General features: G+C 36.6%; 1 protein-coding gene across 1 annotated transcript in view; it reads left to right on the forward strand.

Moving 5' to 3' along the window:
- Nucleotides 1-20,734, forward strand: part of TPP2 (tripeptidyl peptidase ii) — a 313,725-nt gene that overhangs the window by 95,692 nt on the left and 197,299 nt on the right. The window contains exon 15 of the mRNA XM_089825602.1: nucleotides 16,900-16,958. Within this exon, the coding sequence (XP_089681728.1) occupies nucleotides 16,900-16,958 (59 nt within the window). The remainder of the gene's footprint in view (nucleotides 1-16,899; nucleotides 16,959-20,734) is intronic.

A 20,734-nucleotide genomic window follows, 5' to 3' on the forward strand; every position in this document is an offset into this window, starting at 1 on the left:
CCATATTCTTGTTTACTCTAATTATGAAACACATACCCCAAAGGGACTAAACATTTTGGTGCTATTGTTTGATCAAACTTGGAGATTTGTAGTAAGGCCAACAGTCAGGATGAGGTAATAATGGGCTGCACCTTCGAGCAAGGAGCACCGGTGATTGACATTGATGTCAAGGATAGTATGGAAGAAAGTTGGGAGGATCAATTGATAGAGGAGTTGCTCCAGGCATGGGAAGTTTTGGTGGACTGATACATGTAGAGGGAGCCTTGAGAGAGAGTGGTCTCTGAAGGCACGGCATGAGACAAATTCATGGTGCTATCGACTGCCTATGATCTGATTGGGAGCACTCCTTGATTGTTGGCCCATAACCTGATTAAGGTGCAAGAACAATGATAGGGAAAAAAAGGGAGCAATGTCAACAACAACTACAACACCTGTATGGGGAAAAGAACTAGAGGGAGGAGGAAAGGCATGGTACGGGTGAATGCCATACCTCTGGTAATTTCATCAATTAATGCCCCTCCTGCCAAACAAATAAGAAGACATACTAAGAGATAGAAAGAAGAGAGAGAAGGAGAAGCATTAGTAAGAAGATCTCTCCGAATAAAGTAGCAGAGTGAAAGGTGACAATGGCTATAGAGAATCATCAAGGAGTGTCAAAGTCCACCACAAATTAAAACTTGAAACATGAACTGAAGTGGGAGCCCACTGGAAAGGTAGGCCAAACACATGGGATGATTGAGTGGAGATTGCGAAGAACCTACATCTCCCCAAAGAGGTAGGAGAGGATCTTGCCAACTAGGCAACTAATCCGTTCATTCAAGCAGACAAGAATGACTCAGAGTTTGACTCCACCCTGTTCGAGACAAAGACAACACAAAAGGAAACCTCAAGAGTGAGGTAGCTGAATTGTTCAAGAACATTGTATTGGGCATTGAGAAATAATTCATATCAGAGGAGCCAAGGATAGGGGAGAGGAAATCAAAGACATTGGGGAGAAGGAAGTATTGGCACAAGGGAGGTGACCAAGGTGTGGACTGACGCAGGTGGACGTGTTAAGAGTTTCGCGTAGTCGAGATCCCAAGTGAGGAATAGGAATGTGGAGAAAGATACACTACATTTTGGTCTAGCTTGTGAGTCCAAGCTCTCGTAGATGTCTTACTGCTGCCATCAAAAGTAGGGAGATAGAATTTGTTTATAGCATGCTTTAGGCCTCTGTTTGGTGCTCTAGGCCTCGCATCCTACTGCTGCCTATTTGACTCCCTTTTCTGATTTAGATATTGGACAAAGGACATATTCTGTTTAATAGGATCGAGAAACAAATCCCATTCATCATACATTGTCATAACATTATCCGGTAGTAAATTTGGTGTTGTTGGTGGTGTTGCCTTTTCTTCTACATTAAACATTGGCATTAAAGGCTTGTCAATGTTACGTATGGTAGCCCTAACAACACGGGGTGATCCAACTACACTATTACCTCCACTGTGATGGCTCGGGCTTTCCTATTAATAGGAGCTAATTGCTGTATATTAATTGCAAGTTGTTGAAACACATCAGCTATGTTATTTTGCCTATCACTAATAGCCCACAATGTTTTGCTTACTTCCCTGTCCTATTCAGTTTCATTATGTGCCATTTGAATGCTGTTTACTTGTTTTGCCTGTCCAAAATGATCAACCTGTTTAGTTTGTTTAGTTTGTTCACCTGTTCCAAAAATCAATTCCTCATCCACTGATTAACTATCTTCAATGTTAATATGTTCTGAAGAATCTGCTTGTTCCGACTGTAGATGGCTGAATTTAAAAAGTCTTTTGCTCATTCCTGATTGACATTTTTTTGGATAAAATTCAGTCTGCAAATATTCTGTTTTCCCACAAGATGGCAGGTCTTGTGGCTCTGATACCACTATAATGTGCTTGCTGGTTTAATAAGAGATAACACACATGAACTGACCAGACTTTTTATCAATCAGTTGTCCAGTAACCGCAACCCCAAAACAAAATGCTACTATCATGCTACTGAGCAAATAACTAACCAAGAATGGTAGGCAATAAATATTATAATTTATAAAAATGAGCCTTCCAGGACATTTTAGATAATTGTTCGGAATCACAAGAACATAATATTAGATGACAACAACTAATAAGCCAACAGTAATAATGCAATGTGCTGTTAATAAGTGTGGAATTCATATAAGAAGGACATGCTGTGATTTAACTTGCAGATTGGGCATCATCATATAGACCTGTGACCCACACCAGTATTAGGATTAAATCTAAAGGTGGTTTTGGTTGTTTGTTTGATGCCTGTGTCTAGATACGGGCTCTTAACCTTGTCTTCCACCCGACTGATGCCAAGTCCGACAGCTTCTTCCCCCTCGGCTCTCCCTCTCGGAATACGTTGCCGTGAAGAAACTTATGTATATGCTCGGCACAAAGGAATTGATGTCTTCCCACACCACTTATTGATTTCCGATTCACTACTAATGCCAAACCCAACACACTTGTAACTCCTCCACTGCAAATTCGCAACAGCTGTATCCCAACTTGCTACCCTTGGACAAAATGATCCTGTATAATGTCCATATTAAGGAGAGTCACCTGTGATTCAACTATACTTTTGCTACGTACCCAGTCCTAAGGTCTGATACCTTAGAGAATGATATTAAGCTGACTAGAATGAGAGAGGAACTCATGTGAAGACTATGTTTCTGCCAACGTGAGAATGTTCTTTCCCTTAGCCGTCCAACTTGAAATACTAGAACTGACCTGTATATGCCATTTTCTGGAAGATCTCCGAATACCTTTACTTTCTTATATATTGAATTTGATTCTAATAATCTTCCAATATTAATGTAAGTTTCACTAGATGACTAGGGCTATGTCCAGCTTCAATTTTCCTTAAGGGTTTTCGTCCCTAAGAAGAGCACAGTCAGATTTAAGCAACTAGATGCAGTAGAGTATTTAATTCATAAACTTTTCATGTGTTCTTTCCCAAGACGGAGTCTCTTCTTTATAACCTCGAAGTGAGACAAAAGTGTTGGAATAAGAGATGGATGAAACACCAAATTCGTCTTCTAGTCACTTAAGTCACTTTATAAAGTGAATGCCTTATTAAAACATAAAGTAACTTTATTAAAGTACTTTAATACATTAAATGACGAACTTAAGACAAAACTTCTCTTGTGACTGGCAGGCATCCTAACTAGTAATGCCATTAATCTATCCGGATGTGGAGATAGATTAACCAGGTGCCAAGAGAACTAGCGCGAGAGAGGGGACATGACAACTTGTTAGTGTTTGAGGGAGACTTTTTGGTATGGTCATTGACCAAGCATGGAACATATGCAAGCGGTCTAGTACCGAGAGAGGAACAAATGTCAAGCAAAGTATTTTGGATGACACTTGTTGAGATCATGTAGAATACCTTCTTAGTTTTAGAGAGCCCCTCTTAGGCATGATTGACTTTACTGAAATGGATAAGCCATGCTTGGGGGAGGTTGATGGAATAGACTCAATGATTGAGAATATGAGATCCATCATAAATGCAAAGAGAAAAATGAAGAAGAAACCTTCTTCAAAAAGGGTGCAATCAATTTATGTTGAGAGATGGAACAAGATGACCACCCGACTCCATCTTATTGCTTTCTCATTGAGTCCCTAATATTATAGTGAAGAGATTCTTGCTATGCAGACAAGGGTGCCACCATTTTCTGATGCAGAAGTAGGTGAAATGTGTAGGAAAACTGTTACTAAACTCTTCCTTGATAATGAAATAAAAGATGCAATTATATGTGAATTTGCTAATTTTGCGGCAATTATTGGTCATAGTTCCGTTCCTCTTTGTGACAGTTAGAAGAAGGATGCCTACTCCTGGTGGTACCTCAACGGCCACAAATTGGCACACCTACACCTCCAACTTCTTGTGATTAAAATTTTATCACAAGTAAGTTTATGAATTTTTATCCACCCTCTAAATGTGTTGTCATTTTGAAGTGACTATTTGTCATTTGATTTACTTAAATTTTAGAGACTCCAATGATATTTGCCTTTGCTTTAATAGGTTGCTAGTTCATCTTCTACTGAACGAAATTGGAGTACATACTCCATTGATTCAGGGAAGCGCAATCTGTTGGCATCTAGCAAAGATTAGGATTTAGTTTGAGCATTCAAACTTGTGCCTTCTTACTTACAAAATGATGAGTACAAGGAAGAGGCAACAAAGTTGTGGAATGTCGAACCGGAGCATACTAACTTGGATCTTTCTATTTCTGCACAATCTTGAGGATTAGAGGAGTCAAGTAGCCATCGTACTTTTAGTGCAAATAACAATGGGGCTTAATCATCTAATGTCAATGTTGATGACAATCTTGATATTGATGATGTCCCATATGGTTTTGAATCATGATTAGTGAACTCAACAATGATTACTAGTATTATTTCTATGTCAAACAATGACTATATATTATGAGACTCTAGTTCGATCTTTTGGATAGTGAACACTAAATTTTAATTTTAATTAGTTATGTTTCAAAATCTGAAATTTGTAATGGTTTTGTTTAGGTACTAGCATATGTGTTGGTATCTGAATTCAAAACTTAATTTGTTTTTTAGCAGCACATATATTTATAATAACTTGCCATATACATGTATTGGTATTGGCATGTTTTTAGCAGCAAATATACATACATATCTTTATCTATATCTATATCTATATCTATGGATGTACTTGCTTCTGTACCCAATCCCTTAAAAAAGTTTCTGCTGTACCAGCATTTCATAACCATGTACTTGTACCCAATTCGACTACTTAGCATAAGATGCATAAAAGTGTTTGGTGCATTGGTTATACCAAATGGCATAACTAGCTTTTCTATCATATTGCTAGGGTCTTCCAAGCAAAATGTGGCAAATGTCCATGGGCATAACATCACATACTATTTGATCCTTATATAGTTCCTATTTGAAAATCTACTTTGCATTGCTTGTTGACCAAAGGCTAATGCCCTTTTTGTAACCATGATATTTTGTTGAGGAGTAGAATGCATGACGTTTTCCAAGTGCAGTTCCTCCCTCATCTCTATTGAAACTAGATTGTCTATGTTCCCACTATCTATGATGACTTTGCAATATTTTCCTCCATGTTTACATATTGTTCTGAACAAGTTTTTTCTTTGAGGTGGTTCTATCACCTCCTTGTTGACCTTAAGTAACAAGCTTTTCATGAGGAGTGATTTACCAACTTTAGGTGCATCATTATAAGCAATAGGTTTCTGTACATCTTCCTCCTCTTCACCTTGAGCATATATGCACTTCTCGCACTTGTGCTAGGATTCTCTAGACACTCATAAGTTCTATGCCCATATTTATTACATTAAAACATTTCCAAAAAATCTTGTACCTCTACCCCTTGAATGAGGCCTTCTTCCTCTAAAAGAATTATCACCTTGATAAGTGTGTTCTTGGTGATGCAAGCTACAAGCTTCTTTTTGCGCTTGCCATTGTTGTCTTTGGCTTATTGAGCATATTGGCATGCTTCCTCCACTGTTCTAGGGCACAAAAGGCTAGTTTCATCCCAAATGTTATATTTCAGTCCATTGAGGTATCTAGCCACCGTTTCAGGATCATCTTCGAAGTGACCAGCTGTAATGGTCAACTTATAAAATTCTTTTGTGTAATCTCTAACTGTCATGTCTTTTTGTCCAAGGTTTCACAATTTCTTGAAAAGATTAAGTAGGTAATCCTTGGGAAAGAATTTATGTTTTAGTTTTACCAATATTCTGTCTCTACTGTTAATATTGGTCTGTCCTTGCTGCATCCTTTCATCTTGCACTCCATCCCTCCAGAGGGATATATGACCTGCCAATCGTGTTACTGTGAGTTTCGCTTTCTTGTCATTAGCAACACTTTCGCATTCAAAATGCTTCATCACTGCAGTAATCCAATTGATCAGCTCCTCAGCATCTAAGTTGCCTTCATACATATGCATTTGCACCCTTGGCTTGGAACTGGTTCCCAGAATTGTGCGATGATTCTTGTTTCAACTCCTTCATCTTCTCTTTGAGGGTCCACCTCTTCATCACTGCCATACTCTATGTCGCTACTCTTCTTTGTGCAAGTTCCATAGCTTCCAATCGTGCCTCCATGCATCTCATCCTTTCCAGAATTTCTGCATTGGCAGCTTGCCTTCCTGAACCTCTTCCTCATCCTCTTCCTTTTCTCAAGCTCTGAGTGCCATCTCTTGGAAAAGGTCGTCTTGCACTGACTGGGACTTCTTCACTTCAGATACTAGTAATGATAGAGGGCTGAAAAATAATCTTCTCGTACAAATTTTAATTCTTTTTCCGAGATTAGAATTGTCTCTCCTTTACTTTATATGATGGATAATATAAAGATTTCAAATACGCAAACAATATTATATATAAAATTAGTCACACATATTTTAATAAAAAACTCGTCACCTTTTGTCTAAAATTGCTCATTTACTGGAACAAATTCTTCAAAATGATTGCTGGCTTTTGATGCTCCTGGCTCCCAGCTTTTCATAATATTTTGCATTTTTCAAACCCAGTAACAATGCAATCTCCTTCTTTGTGAGCAGCTATCAGTAGTCTCTTTGTGACTTGAAAACTAGCAACAATCTCTTTCTTTGCGACCTTTGAATTTTGGTGGCTACCCAAGTGGCTTTTAATCTTGAAAATACAGACATTGTGGCTGCAAACAGTGATTTCTTGATGTGAATTTCTGTAAACAGTAGCACTGTCTGCCAGAAAAATCTATTATAGCTTTGAAAAGCCACTTCAAACTAGTTTTGATTAAATTGGAGGCTGTGATTTCTATTCTTTTCTCATTCAGATGCGGCATTGGCAGCTTTCAACTACATTCCTTCTGCTGCTCCACATTGCAACCCTCAGCAGCAATGCATAGCTCCTTTACAGGTACAGATCCATATAAAGAATCAATGAGAAGACCGCCATTAAAATGTTCTCACTTTTCAGTGGTCTTCTTCTAGAAACTTCAAAATATTTCTCAAGATCAATCTGCTGCTATTTGATGCAACAATCTTACCAGTCTTATTTCCTAAAGTTCTACAATCAACTCTTAAGAAAAAAAACAGTGATTCCATTCCCTCTTTAGGTGACAGCTCCACTACTCACTCTTTTACAAACTTCTGCAGCTCCAATATAATTTTCAGTCCTTCGGTATTTGAAGAACTAACAACAAACACCACTGATCTAGTCTTCACAAGCTCTAAACTGCCCAAGTCCATGATCTGCCAGCTTTGATACTAAAAATGGTGAAGATTTCACAGAAAGGAAATCAAGGAAGCTATACAGCTCTCAGACCATTCTCACACAAAATAATTTTAGGCAGAATAAAATCAGAAGAAAAAAAAGACAGTTTTTCCACACAGAAAACTAGCATGCTCTCTACTAACTGTTATCAAGCTCGAAACCATGCCTCATTTTATATCTGAAAACGAACTATCTTAGGCCTAATTTTTTTTGCCTTATCTCCTTGTATTTAGGAGTATCAAAACTTAAATTTAAATTATTGTAACCGTATTACATAAAATAGGCTTCAGATAATTTATTTACTAATTACATCATTTGGCTGTAATGTTCCCGTTATAAATTAAATAATAAATTAAACTTTTGTAATGGGCTGATTGATTTAATGTATCTTGGACCCATTTTTATTTTTGTGTTCGAAGTTTGTGTCACTGTCGGCTATCTTCGTACACCCTCGGAATGGTTTCCCGACGGGTATTTAAGCACGGCTTGTAGGAAGTCTTTAGGTATGCTTTGGGGATTATTTTTCATGTACTGTGAATTCTTGTTGTGGTTTTTTGTAACTCGCCATTTTGGAAGTGAAAGATCGTCCCTACTTGGCTCTTTCGGTTTCGGTGGGATTAAACCCTCACCCTATTTCATCTTTGTATTGTTCGGCTTGGATCTAGCAAATTGGAACAACATTTTATGAGTAGATACTTTATTTTTTGGAATGTATCTACCTTTATGTGTGTCTCGTGTGTGACATTGTGCGCTTGTATTCTTGGTTAACATCAATCATTCATTACATACACCCTGCACATCGATCATACGACCTCTTCATCCACCGTATAGCTTCCTTCATCCACCGTACAGCCTCTATTAACAACTGTACGCCTTCTCTCTGCAACCCATTGTGATCTCTGTACCGTACGGACTTGTCTGCTTTCTCTACGTACAACATCACACGCTTCTCGTACAACCTTCCGTACGGCATCATACCTCTATCCATCGTCACTAGCCGTATTGCATCATTTTGGGTTCATTATGGACTGAGTACTTGCCACCGTACACTCTACCTTTTACCGTACATCCTCCTCTTCTTGTCATAAGTCACACCCATCCCCTGTACGATATCTCAGCATTCCCTCCGTATGGCCTGTAGCATATGGCTATTAACTTGCAACCGTACGTCTCTGGCATCCTTTCCATTGTATGAATTTCTAACCGTACGGTTCTATATTGTCTTGATACCACTTGCCTGCTGTCACCATATGGAGCTTGTTTATTGTCTGCATACCGTATTGAGTTTCTGGAGGGCATCCTAAGGTCGGGATCATCACGTTGGGTATTACAACCAATTGCTTGGTATATTCTCGAGTGCGCTTTCATCATTGTCGCATAGGTGCAAGCTGCGTATCTGACATAGCCAAGTGGCAAATCAATCTTATGGTAGGAATAGGCATGGGTAAGGTTTACTATTGAGTACCAATTTTATCTGATAGGATGCTAGAGTTCTTTCCATTGGAACACAAATCATTTTATATGGCACACTATGCCATTGACCTTTGTTTGGATGCAGGTGCTTGTAGAAGAATCGAGAGATGACCAACAACCACTTATTTGCTACAAGAGCTGGAGCTGTTGATGCCAACTATCTTCTATTGCACGCACTTGGACATACTAACATGAGACGACCAATTTGCCAAGAAATGACTATGCCTGGAGGAGTGCCAATTGGAGTCATCTGGTGTGTGACAGTGAATGGGAGACAAACACCATTGAGGTGTGTTGAATAATTGATAATGCTGTCGAAGTTACCTTGGTAGTGTCAGGTGAAGGAGGTGACATAGAGAGAAGATTGAGGGTGCATGTACCACTTTATAGGATATGCTAGTTGTAGCATTGCAACTGGCCACACTTCTAGTTCAAACATTGACATTGCTGCCCTTGGCATCGACAAAGAAAGGCACATTTTCATAGAAAGCAATAGTTTGTGGAAGTGACAACGGAGGAGGGGTCACCAACTTTGGCCATATTACCAAGTGGCGAGGAAATAATTGCACCACATGAGGGGCAACCGCTAGTTGAGAGTGAGGCACTACTAGTAGAAGGGGTAGAATGAGACATTCACATCATTATAGATAGTTGGCTGTAGTTATTAAGGGTATTAGTAGAGGCTACACTTATGGAGTCTTTAAGACTAGCACAAGAATTTTTCAGGGATGGCGGCAGAAAGAACCGAAGGGGAACTGACACAAGGTACTCCTCCTATTCCATCTTTACCACTAATTGAAGAACCAATAGGGGAATATCAAGATATAGTATTACAGCTAGACAAGCAAAACCTCCATGGCCTTTTTGATGCCAATCAAAGATATGGTCACTAGCTGGAGGGAACGGTCCTTTTCATGAGCAAAGTAGTGACAATCACCAAAGAGTTGGATATTGGTTAGGACCCCTTGGTTGTGCATGCTATAAAAAAAATCTCTTGAGGTCTATGAAGGTGGAGTTCCATAAGGAATTTGCTAGATACTTTATTGTAAAAGGATGGCCACAAGTCATGATAGAAGAAATGGAAGTAGCTTGGCAATCTACAGAGTTGCAAGTTGATGGTTGGCTTGGCAGAGTCCTTCATGCACTTCATGGCATCAACCTTTGTTTAGGGAGCTATTGCTATGCTGTAGTCACCTCACTATAGCATTGCAGGAGGCAGACATGACCAAAGACAAGACCACCCAACAAATTGAATAGGAACTTAAGGCATATTATAAGCTGGCAAAGAAGAGCCGGGTACAACTGGCATAGGAACATTCTCAAGTGACTGCTCTAGAGAGCACTATAGCCCAACATCATGAGCAAGTAGTACATAGGTACTCATAGTTAACAGTTAAATCAACATAACTGGCGATTGTTTAGGATGGGATGAAGAGAAAAGATACCAAACTTGAAAAGGTGAAGAAGTCATTGATGGAGACAGCCAACATCTTCTAGACAATGAGACAGTTGGAGATGGCAACCATTGTCCCCTTCATTGCATGCAACAACACTCTATTCCCTAAGCTTCTCTAGTTCCAGGGACAATCTCCTTGGTCCTTTTTGTAATTTTATTTAACATATATTTGCCTCATTTTGGTTTTCTGCTGTTTGGAAGATGATGACTTTTCTAGGGGGCTGATGTGGATGACAAATCTGATGCAAGTAATTAATAATACTTTTTTTAGTTAAGTAGTAGTTATTGGTGTAATAAAACATTCATTATGAAAGGCTGCTAGTTGCTGATGGCTGACAGCCTTATCCAACCATCGGGCTCTATTTTGTATCTGGCTTGGAATAAGTTATATGTTGTTGATGGTATAGACTTTAAATTTAAATGAATGATATATCTTTCTGCCAACTTCTATGTTATATGTTTTTATCTGAACTGCTATGTTGTCTACACCTTGTCATATTATTCTTTACAAGTATCAAACTTTCAATGTTAATCAATTCACCTTTTTTTAGTCCATAATTGGCCTTAGGCATGTTCTTGATCCTATCATGGACGCTTACATTCTGGATTCTTTTTTGGGAAGCTAATAGAAGGAGAGAGCTGACATCCCACCTGATGTCAGGAATATTCTCTTAATATCATTATTCAGTTTTGTAGGTATCCCAAATACAATCTATTCCTATACAACTTATGTAGAATTTTGTTGAATCATTTTTGAGAGTTCCTTTGGGAACAAGTATTTGATAAAGCAACCATCAAAGTGAGAGGAGCAATAGTGGTAGGATTTGTTCGATGGATATTTTTCAACTGACAGTTTTGTGAAAATCTTGTCACAAAATAGGTAGACCAGCCATAGCTTGTGAGACAAAGTCTCTCCTACATTAAAGGGAAGGCTCCTCCTTCTCATTGTTCCTTGGATCAACTCAAGGTAAGCAAGAAGTTGAGATATTTTGTAAGAGATGTTACTGATATTCTTTCCCCTTAATTTTCAGGAAAGAATCCACATACCTGCGGAGTGAGTAATGGGTAAGATGAAATCTCTAGCTACACTTCTATTTAGTACCTGGAAATGGTGATACTGATAAACTAACACCAACTCAAAGGCTACTTGAAAGCGTACCAGTTTGGCTCTCGATTCTGTTTTAATCTAATTTGTAAGAAATATTACTACCATTAGGGCCCGTTTGGTTGCAAGCGTAGGAATTGAGAATTAGAATAGAAAATTTGAATGAGAATGGAGAATGAAGAATAGGAATGGAAAAATGCAATCCAATCTTGTTCATCCTTTGTTTGGTTATGCAAGCTTAAATTGGAATAGGGTTAATTTGCAATCGGCGCCATTTGAAAATATTTCTGAAGATGCAATCGGCGCCATTAGAAAATCGCTGAAATATTTGAAAATATTGAAAACAAAGTTCCAGCGCTCACCCCAGGTCAAAGCGGATTTGAAAATTTAATCAAATTTGATAAAGCTAAAATGAATGCAAGAATAGCAATTCCAATTACAAGTATTTTTTGGAATGGACAAAAGCTCATTTTGAGGCTAAAATGAGAATACGTATTCCTATTCCCTATTCCTATTCCACGCACCAAACAAAGAATACAAATCATATTCTAATTTCCTATTCCTATTCCGGTTGTATTCCAGCAACCAAACGGGCCCTTAGGGCGCAAAGACTTCTAGAAGTAGGGAAATTCTAACTATTTTTCGTGATTTTAAGATGACAATACAAGCTACATTCAACTTCTAGTCTATGTAATCCCACAATCGCTCCAAGTCGAAGCTTCGGCTCCAATTGCTTCTTAACTCACTATGCTCTATAATTGAACACTATGCTCTATAATTGAACACACAATAATACCATGAATCAAAGACAATAGGCACAAATTACAGTCAAAGCTTCTAATTTGCTCTATCACAATCGCTTCCAGTTAAAGCTTCAAATTCAATTGCTTCTTTTTATTCACTTTTCTCCCAAATTCGTACTACACAGTCAAAGCTATGCTTGCACAAGTATGGTAGAGCTTTCTTGCATACAACAAAAGATGATTTTACAAGGAGGGGGCACTCCTTTATATAGGCAAAGGAGTAGAGAAAAAAGAGGAAAAAGTGAGAGTAACTCAACCAACTTTGACCCATTCTAACTAACAAGAGAAATAATTGGATTACATCTCAGTACACATATAAGTTGTAATTACACATTTTCATGTAATACATCCTCTTCAATTACAAACATGAAATAGAGAAGAAAGAAGACGAAAGAGAAGGCAAACAATCGTAGGGATTGTTGTGAAGGGCCTTGTACTTGACGATGTTATCTCGGATGATCACAAGATCGGGAGTTCTTGTATTTTGTGCTGCTACATTCACCATGATTAGTTTCCAGTTGTGATTTTAAAACTCAATGCGATCAAGCTTTTCCTCTTTCCAAGTTGTGAATTATCTTGTCAAACTTGCACATTCTAGATATCCTTGCACTTTGAAGACCTTTTAAATGATGTCCGGAGGTAAACTTGGAACAACTTACCGACAAACATCTTTAACTTTAAAAAAAAAGTAAAGTGCTTGGCGCATTCCCACACAAACTGAGGTTCTCAGACAATCATTGGGAAAATGAAGGCTGGATGAGTTACCGCTTCTTTGATTCAAAGCATGCCTTCTTTACTGGATGTCTTCATTCTTTATAGAAATTCTGGCATATCATGGCTTGCGTCAACATGAAAATTTTAATGGGGTTGAATCCATCAATGGAAGATATGGATTCTGACTCCATGAGAATATTGGCAAAATGGATCTTTGAGGAACAATATATTTGGAGTATTGATTAGATACTCATGGAACATGTGCAATGAGTTGGGTGTGATATGGAAAGTGCATGTGGAAGGCTAAAATGGGACTTAGGAAGATGGATGGCATGTAAATGCGTCTGGGAAAAGAACGAGTTCTTATAAAGATGCCTTGAGGAATGAAGGCCGGGTGCATGGGAATGCATGCAAATGATAACTTTTGACTTTTAAAGTGTGACCTTTTGTAAAAAATGGGTTTTCTGGATATCATTACAAGTAAAGTTGATTACATTTAATTGTGACTTGATGCAAACATGCAATTAGTTTCGGAGGATGGAAATGCATGTAAGCGGATTTGGAAAATAGGATGGAATCACATGTAATTGCGGATGGAAGATGAGATTACATGTAATCATAGATGGAGAATGAGATTACATTTAAGTGTGGATGGAGGGTGAGATTATATGCAATCACATGTAGAAGTGTAATTACATATGAAAGGAATGGATGCAATGTGGCTTTGCATGTAATGGCGAATATGGAATGAAACGATGCACTTGCATGAAGAGGTGGAATGTGGAGTGAAGTGAAATGTGCTCAAGTTCTTGGGAAAGAACTTGCAACTTCTTCCAAAAGAAGAAAAACAAAAAAGCAAGCAAGCAAATAATGAAAACAAGCCCAAAAGAAACACGTGCCTTTGGTTTTAGACTCAAACATGTCAAGAGACAAGTGGATTTATAATGCAATTTCGAATTTGGAGTTTGGGAAAAATTCGAAAGTGTGAAAATGAGAGTGAACATCATGTTTAAAGAGAAAACACACTTTTCATGGCATCTATGTCAACAAGTGTAATACATCAAGCTAAAATGTGCAATAGAATAGCAAGATAAGTACGAATTAATGAACAAAATTGAAAATGTCCATTTTTTGTTAGTGATCCAAGAATGAAGGAGGGAGGAGCTCTAACTTAGAAAAGTTCCAAAATAAACTTTGATTTCTTCCAACTTTCAGTGAGGAATAATTAATGAGTTGCAAATGAGACATTTTTCATGCCCATACTAAAAAACGTTGTCAACAATGATCAATGCATGGAGTGGTCTTGGTAAAATGCATATGCTAAACCCGTTTTTGATAAAAATGTGGTTTCCAAAGGGCATTACATGGAACTTTTTTGTCTTTGGAATGCAAAAATGTGGCCCTCAATGTATTTGTTATACCATAGAAAGCCAAAATGACCCTCCTTTGAGTAAAATCGTGGATTCAAATGCCCAAATATGGGTGTTTTTGGCCAAAACCGTGGCTTTTAATGCATAAAATGAAATGTTTTTTGCAAGAAGAATCAACACCTAAAGCACGAGAATGCTTGGACTTGCGAAAACGCCCCTAGAGGAGAAGATTTTAAGAGATTTCATGGAGAAATCTGAGATCTCTATGCAAAAACGTGTTCTTAGGAAGAACATGCATGGGTCGGTTTTGCCCTTGGAAGCACAAACGGGATCTTGGGATGCAATGACTATGTTGACAAGTTCAAACTCACTTTAGAGATGCATATACATGTTTTAAAAACATGTCTTAGGCTTTCCTTTACCCAAATGCACTGTAGAGGTGCATTGACATGTTTAAAAAACATGCATCTTGGTTAAAAACGGTTTCAAGATGCAAATGCACTTTTTAAAACATGTCTAAGTGCTAGTCTTTGTTGAACGCATTGTTAGAGTGCATATGCATGTTTTAAAAAATATGCATGTGTAAAGGCCTTTTTAGTGCAAAACACACTCTTGGAGGTTGACTACATATTTTGAAAACATATCTTATGCTTAGCTCATTCTTGGGAGGTCATTGCATATTTTGAATCGAAGGCATTTTCATGCTTTTAGTTCAAAAGCTCACTCTCTAGATGCATTTGCATATTTTTAAAAAGATATGCGAATGGGTCTTAAAGGTTAAATTGCACAACTATATGTTTTGTCATATATCATGCAAATATCATTTAAAAAATAATATTTACTAGGATGTTTTTAATTTAAAACTCTAAAACTAAATTAAACTATATAGTTTATATAGTCACTTAAGTGAAAAATCAAAAAGTGACTCAACTAGAAAATATAACATAAAGTGCTCTATAGTTACTTTAATTGAAAAATCAAAATGATAAAGTAACTTAAAAACATAACATAAAATGAATTCATGTTATATTTCTCACAAAGTGAATGTCAACTAAAAAATATAGCATGATATTTTTAATTCGCACAGTTGCACCTAAAAGATCCACTTTTTGGGCACTAAAATGGTCATATCTTCTGGTTGCCAGCTCCGATTAAGGCCTAAGATAGATCAAATCGAAGGGAAAACCAAATGCAGTGACTTGAGTAAAACCAAAACACCAAAAACCAACAAACACACTCTCAAAAACGAGAAAATAGACATTGAAGGCTTCAAAAATCAAGCATAGGCTGGACTAACAACAAAACTGAAAAGACTTGACAAAAGCCTTCATTAAAAGAGTTCGTTACGTGAATTGGAGTTGATTGATTGATTAATACTAACCAATCAAATAATGAACTAAACTCAAAGAAATACAAAACTAGTTTAAAAAAGTCTTGTATTGTTACCTACATGTTGTGGTGACAAAATGCAGGACAACAAGATCTAGAATTTGGAAACTGTAAATTCGTTGGCATTATTAAGATGATTTGTGAGTGAAAAATCTAAGGAGCACCCAATGCTATCTCCAAGTCAGATGACCTGTTTGGTAGGCCTTGATGTCCAAGGTAATTACAGTCTTTTGTGTTGATATTAGTTGGATGTTTTGTATGCGTAGTAGTCATGCTGAAGGTAAGTACAATTAGAATTACAGAAGTTTCACATTAAGCCCATATGTGTTACGAAAATAATTGGGTTTATGGTTGTATGTAATGCATGTGGGTATACTTATGTTTCTTTAGTCAGTTATGTACCTGAATTTGGGAGGAAAAGGAAATTGTTACATGTTAGGATTACAATGATATGTTAATGACAGAATAATAAGTTAGCTAGCTTTTTGGAATTATTGTTAATGACAGGACAAAATTTTTCTTGTTTGAGAGGCCTAGATCCTCTGCGGTGCCATATTTTGTAGCCTACGATAAACCACCTTTTGAACAGTCCAGTAGTAAGGGTATTGCTAATTCTGCATCATCAGCATTTAATTTTAAAATATTTAACCCAATCCAAGTGTTAGGGCTTACACTTCAGTGCAATTGGAAGCTGCAAATTAAAAAATATCTTCTGAGATACAAGAAAAATTGTCAATGATAAGTTTAGTCAACTGATTGTTTACTTAGATGGTTTTCTTTAATATTTTATGCATAGTATTTACTATTTAATTTTCATAATAAGTTATGTATTTATAACAGTTAGACTGTCATCTAGATAAGTTTTGGATGTGGGTCGCCTTGATTATTATTGAAGAGAAAGATTAGTTTACTTGAATCATAATTTAACCTTTTGTGTTAGTAACTGCTTTATTATCACAAATTTCATTTGGCAGTTGATCATTTATATTAAAAGGTTCTTTTAGGACACTAATGTTTTTTCAAAGTTTGTTGAATTTTGAATATAGGATTGATTTCTCAAAGGTCATGCTATGAATTGATGAAACTCAATAAAATGATTTCATGAGTAAAGCACTTTAAGTTAATATATTGTCTATGACAAGTACAGTTATTGACGACTTTAGTCAAATAACTATTTTAACATTTCAGAACAATTTGTATGCTTTCAATATGATATATCATGCAAACCTTATAAATTTTATGGAAATTAAACTGGTGAAGAGTGCCAATATTCTGAAATTCGAGTTTGTGTGCAGATGCAAGCATGCGTGGAATTTATTTAAGGGAGGCATATGAGTGTCAGCAGACTAGTGAGGTACTGATACAAACTTGTTCTGGTGTTGTCATAGCTTCACGAACAGATGCATGGCCAGGAAAGGAGCCTTATATATGGCTCTTAAAGACTTTATCAAAAAATATTGCAGTTTACTTTCTCTCGACTCTCGTGTTTATCTTTCCAGCTATATCATTCTAAATTTTTCTATGGCAGAGTGTGATAAATTGCATTGATTAAGTGGCAGAACAGGGAAAAAATGGTTTATTTTGCCAATGCAGAGTATTGCAACTCAACAAAAATGATGTGCAGGATCATCCCAAAACTAAAATGTTTCTTATGATTCACATCTTAGATACTCCACATATTTTTGCTTTGTTTCTACCTTGAAATCAAAAAATACATTATATTCATGATCAAGATGTTTGTCTCTAGTATTTATGCAATGATATAATCTGCCTTCTAAAAGATGCATTTGTGGAACTTGGTATATATTTAGTGTTTGTAGATCTCAAGATCATTACTAGGCTTTGTATTTTGGATCTCAAATTTGAACATTTTGCATTGCCACCTTTTTATTGGTTAAAGCATGTTTCTCTTCTTTTTAATTCGTACCACAGTTGTTTTTGACAGTTGGAGCCTTCTCAGATTGATCAATTGTGATTGTCAATATATAATTGTAGCCCTCTAATACATAGATATATTTAGGATTGCTGCAGTTGAATGTAGAGCTATCCACCAAAATAAGATTGCTGCACTCAAATGCAGACATAACCAACAAAAGTAATCAAGGACTATAGCTTATTTGTGATTATTACGAGGCCCCTGTGCCAAAAAAATGTCATCATAGAAGATAATTGGATCCTGGCTTTGGAACTGTGATTTGTCATACTTCTCCACCAGCTGAATGTGTTATCAAGAACAAAGTCACACATTTTGCCAAATTTAATCCGTGAAGTTAGGAATCCAGTGAATTTAAAGAAAACCTATAAAAATAGTTTTGGTTTGGCCTAAATTTGTATGGAATAGGGCTCAGAGTTTTTTAATTGAATTTTTTAAGAAAAGTGTTTAGATTAATGTTTTTTGAGTTTTTAATAAAGTTAGTTCTCACAGCATGTAAAATCATATAGTGAGCTGACAATTATTTTATGGGCTTGTGAATGTTTGTTCTGCTGTGCGTCATGGTTTGTTTTGCAATATGCAAAAGTATACTTTTGAGAGATGAGATGTTGTCAGTAAATGGCTGTTCATAGTCTATGCCTGTGGGTGTTTTGAAAATAAGATGTTGAGCTCATTGGTCGCTAGATCTTTCTATTGTAGACATGATGGCCTTTTTGCAGAGTCTAGACATGGTGATTGCAAAATTTGTTCCATTGTGGATTCATCACTTTGTCTGCAAGAGATGGGCTGGTAAAGATGGTTGTGATATGTGGAAGTAGGTTTTGTTAAATTGCAAGATATTATCATTCTTTAGGGTCAAAATAACTTAAACTAACCTTAAACATCTTGAGTGCTTCACCTAGGTTCCAGCATCATGTTGCAAGGGAAAAAATCATTGAATTCACTAAGTACTTGCACTTTTTATTATCAATTGAAAAAGATCATTTGAGTGATTCAAAAAGCACCATTTCACTTAAGTGGCGAAATCAGGATCAAATTAGAATAAAAGGGTTTGCTTAAATTTACAAGGCAAATGCCAATGGAGAATTAGAATGAAAAGTACGAATTTTGATACTTAGTGAGTAATGATATCCCATGAGACTGAATGTCATTATGTTGGTGCTAGCAGTACAAGTAATTTTCGTGCACTCATGTCTTAAATTTTACATTCCATCTCTCGCTGATAAGTGGATGATTCGAGTAGAGGTATCCCATGAGACTTAATGCTAAGTTACCAATTTGGGTTCAAGTTTGGGTTCATGGGTTTGTGCAATTTTTTTTTTCCCATTTGGGTTTGTGGGTGGGTTGATGAGTATATATGTATGTATAAATAAATATGTACATATATATAAATATATAAATGCATATATTTACAAAAACATAAGAGAAACTTGTGGGTCCTCCTGGGTTCATCGTGGGTCCTCTTGGGTTCGCCATGGGTCCTCTTGGCTTTGTTGTGGGTCTGTTTGGGTTCACTGCGAGTCTAGGTAGGGTCTGAATTTTGGACTGCGGGTCCGCTCAAGTTTGCGTTGCCAACGAAGCTGGGCGCGAATTCGGACCCGTGCGAACCTAGACCCGAATCTAGTCAATAGGGCCCGGACTCAGTAACTTAGATTTAATTTCATTACATCAGTACTAGTAGTACAAGTAATTTTTGTGCTCTTAAGTTTTCAATTTGACACTCCATCTCTTGTCGATAAGTGGACGATATCAAGGTCAAATTGTCAATTTCAAATTAGAGCAAAATTGCATTCCCATGCTTGGGTGGGCTCCTCCTAGAGGGTGGGGCGACATGTTGTAAATGTTAAGTGAAACACAATAGTGAAAGTCTAATAAATTATCTTGGTGTGCCCCTAGACCTCTCAATGTCAAATTCTCAACTCAAAATTAATTGTAAATTTGGCTCATGCTCTTTGGCATGTTTGTACGAATCTAAATTTCAAGTTGTCAATTGAAAAGTAATAGTATGTCGAGTGGTTCAGGTGTGCTCCTAATCAGATGATAAGGTTGTCATTGTGTTAGGTATGCTTAGCATTGACAATTTTAGTGAAGAATCTTTGTTAAATGATGGATAGTTAAAATTGAGGTCACCGTATGTGGAAAATAGAACTAGCATTAAAGGGGACTAAATCAGCCATCTTTTACAAAATATATTCCAGTATTGGTGAAGTTACCTAAGCATTATTTTATTAAACTTCAAATTGAATTATTTCATCATAGTAAATGATGTGTGATTGGAGCATAATCACTAGTTATTTATAATATAATCACAAATACAAATCTTATTTGCAACAATATTACATTCTTTTATTTTTTGGGGACTTATCAACATTAGTATATTAGATTCTTGTTTTTTTTGAGGGCCATATTTATTTTGAAATTAAAATTGGTTGTGATTTGCAACTAAGAAATTTTATATAATTAGGTTTTCAAGCAATGGACCTGACTTTTTCTTTTTCTTTATTATCACAACCTCTAAAAGCAAAGGGATACAAGGCCTCAAATCTAATAATTATGATGAATACAAGTACAATAGAGTTTCAGGACTAATATTAACTTTAAAATATAAATGGATAAGATTTTGTCTAGAATGTACTATAGGCATTCAATTTTGGAATTGGGTATTCTTTTATGGTAAAGTTGCACTAGATTATTGTTATAATTAAGATTGTTTTCCTATTCTATGCAAATGGTAAATAGGACCATCTAAAGCTTTTGTAACAAATATGATGTTTTAGATTTCATTCTACAAGTTGCATATATCACGATTTCTTTTACTCAATCCACAACTTATTTTGGGCTGTGAGATTACATATTGGTTAGATGGATGATATTTCATTCCGTAGACTTATATTTGTGCTTTATAATGTCTCCTTGGGTCAAATTCGTTTTGGGTTGTGTGATTAAGCATTATTAGTGGCCTCAATTGAAACTCCGTACTAAGGAGATAGTTTAAATGGAAAGTGCTGACAACTCCATGAAATTGTATATAAATTGTCTAATCGAAGGGCAATTAAATGTGTAGATTCCCTTGTGTGATATCTTAAAGTCTTGTTTTTTTGCATGATTTACTAAATATGTTTAGGCCTTGCAAGGGGAAATGTAATGTCCCCTTTTTCTAGCCATCAACCTCTGATTCTTCGTTAGCCTTTTCCATC

This window comes from Cupressus sempervirens, chromosome 4 (genome assembly GCF_028749045.1).
Source record: "Cupressus sempervirens isolate cs-2001-9-10 chromosome 4, ASM2874904v1, whole genome shotgun sequence".
Taxonomy (NCBI): Eukaryota; Viridiplantae; Streptophyta; class Pinopsida; order Cupressales; family Cupressaceae; genus Cupressus; species Cupressus sempervirens.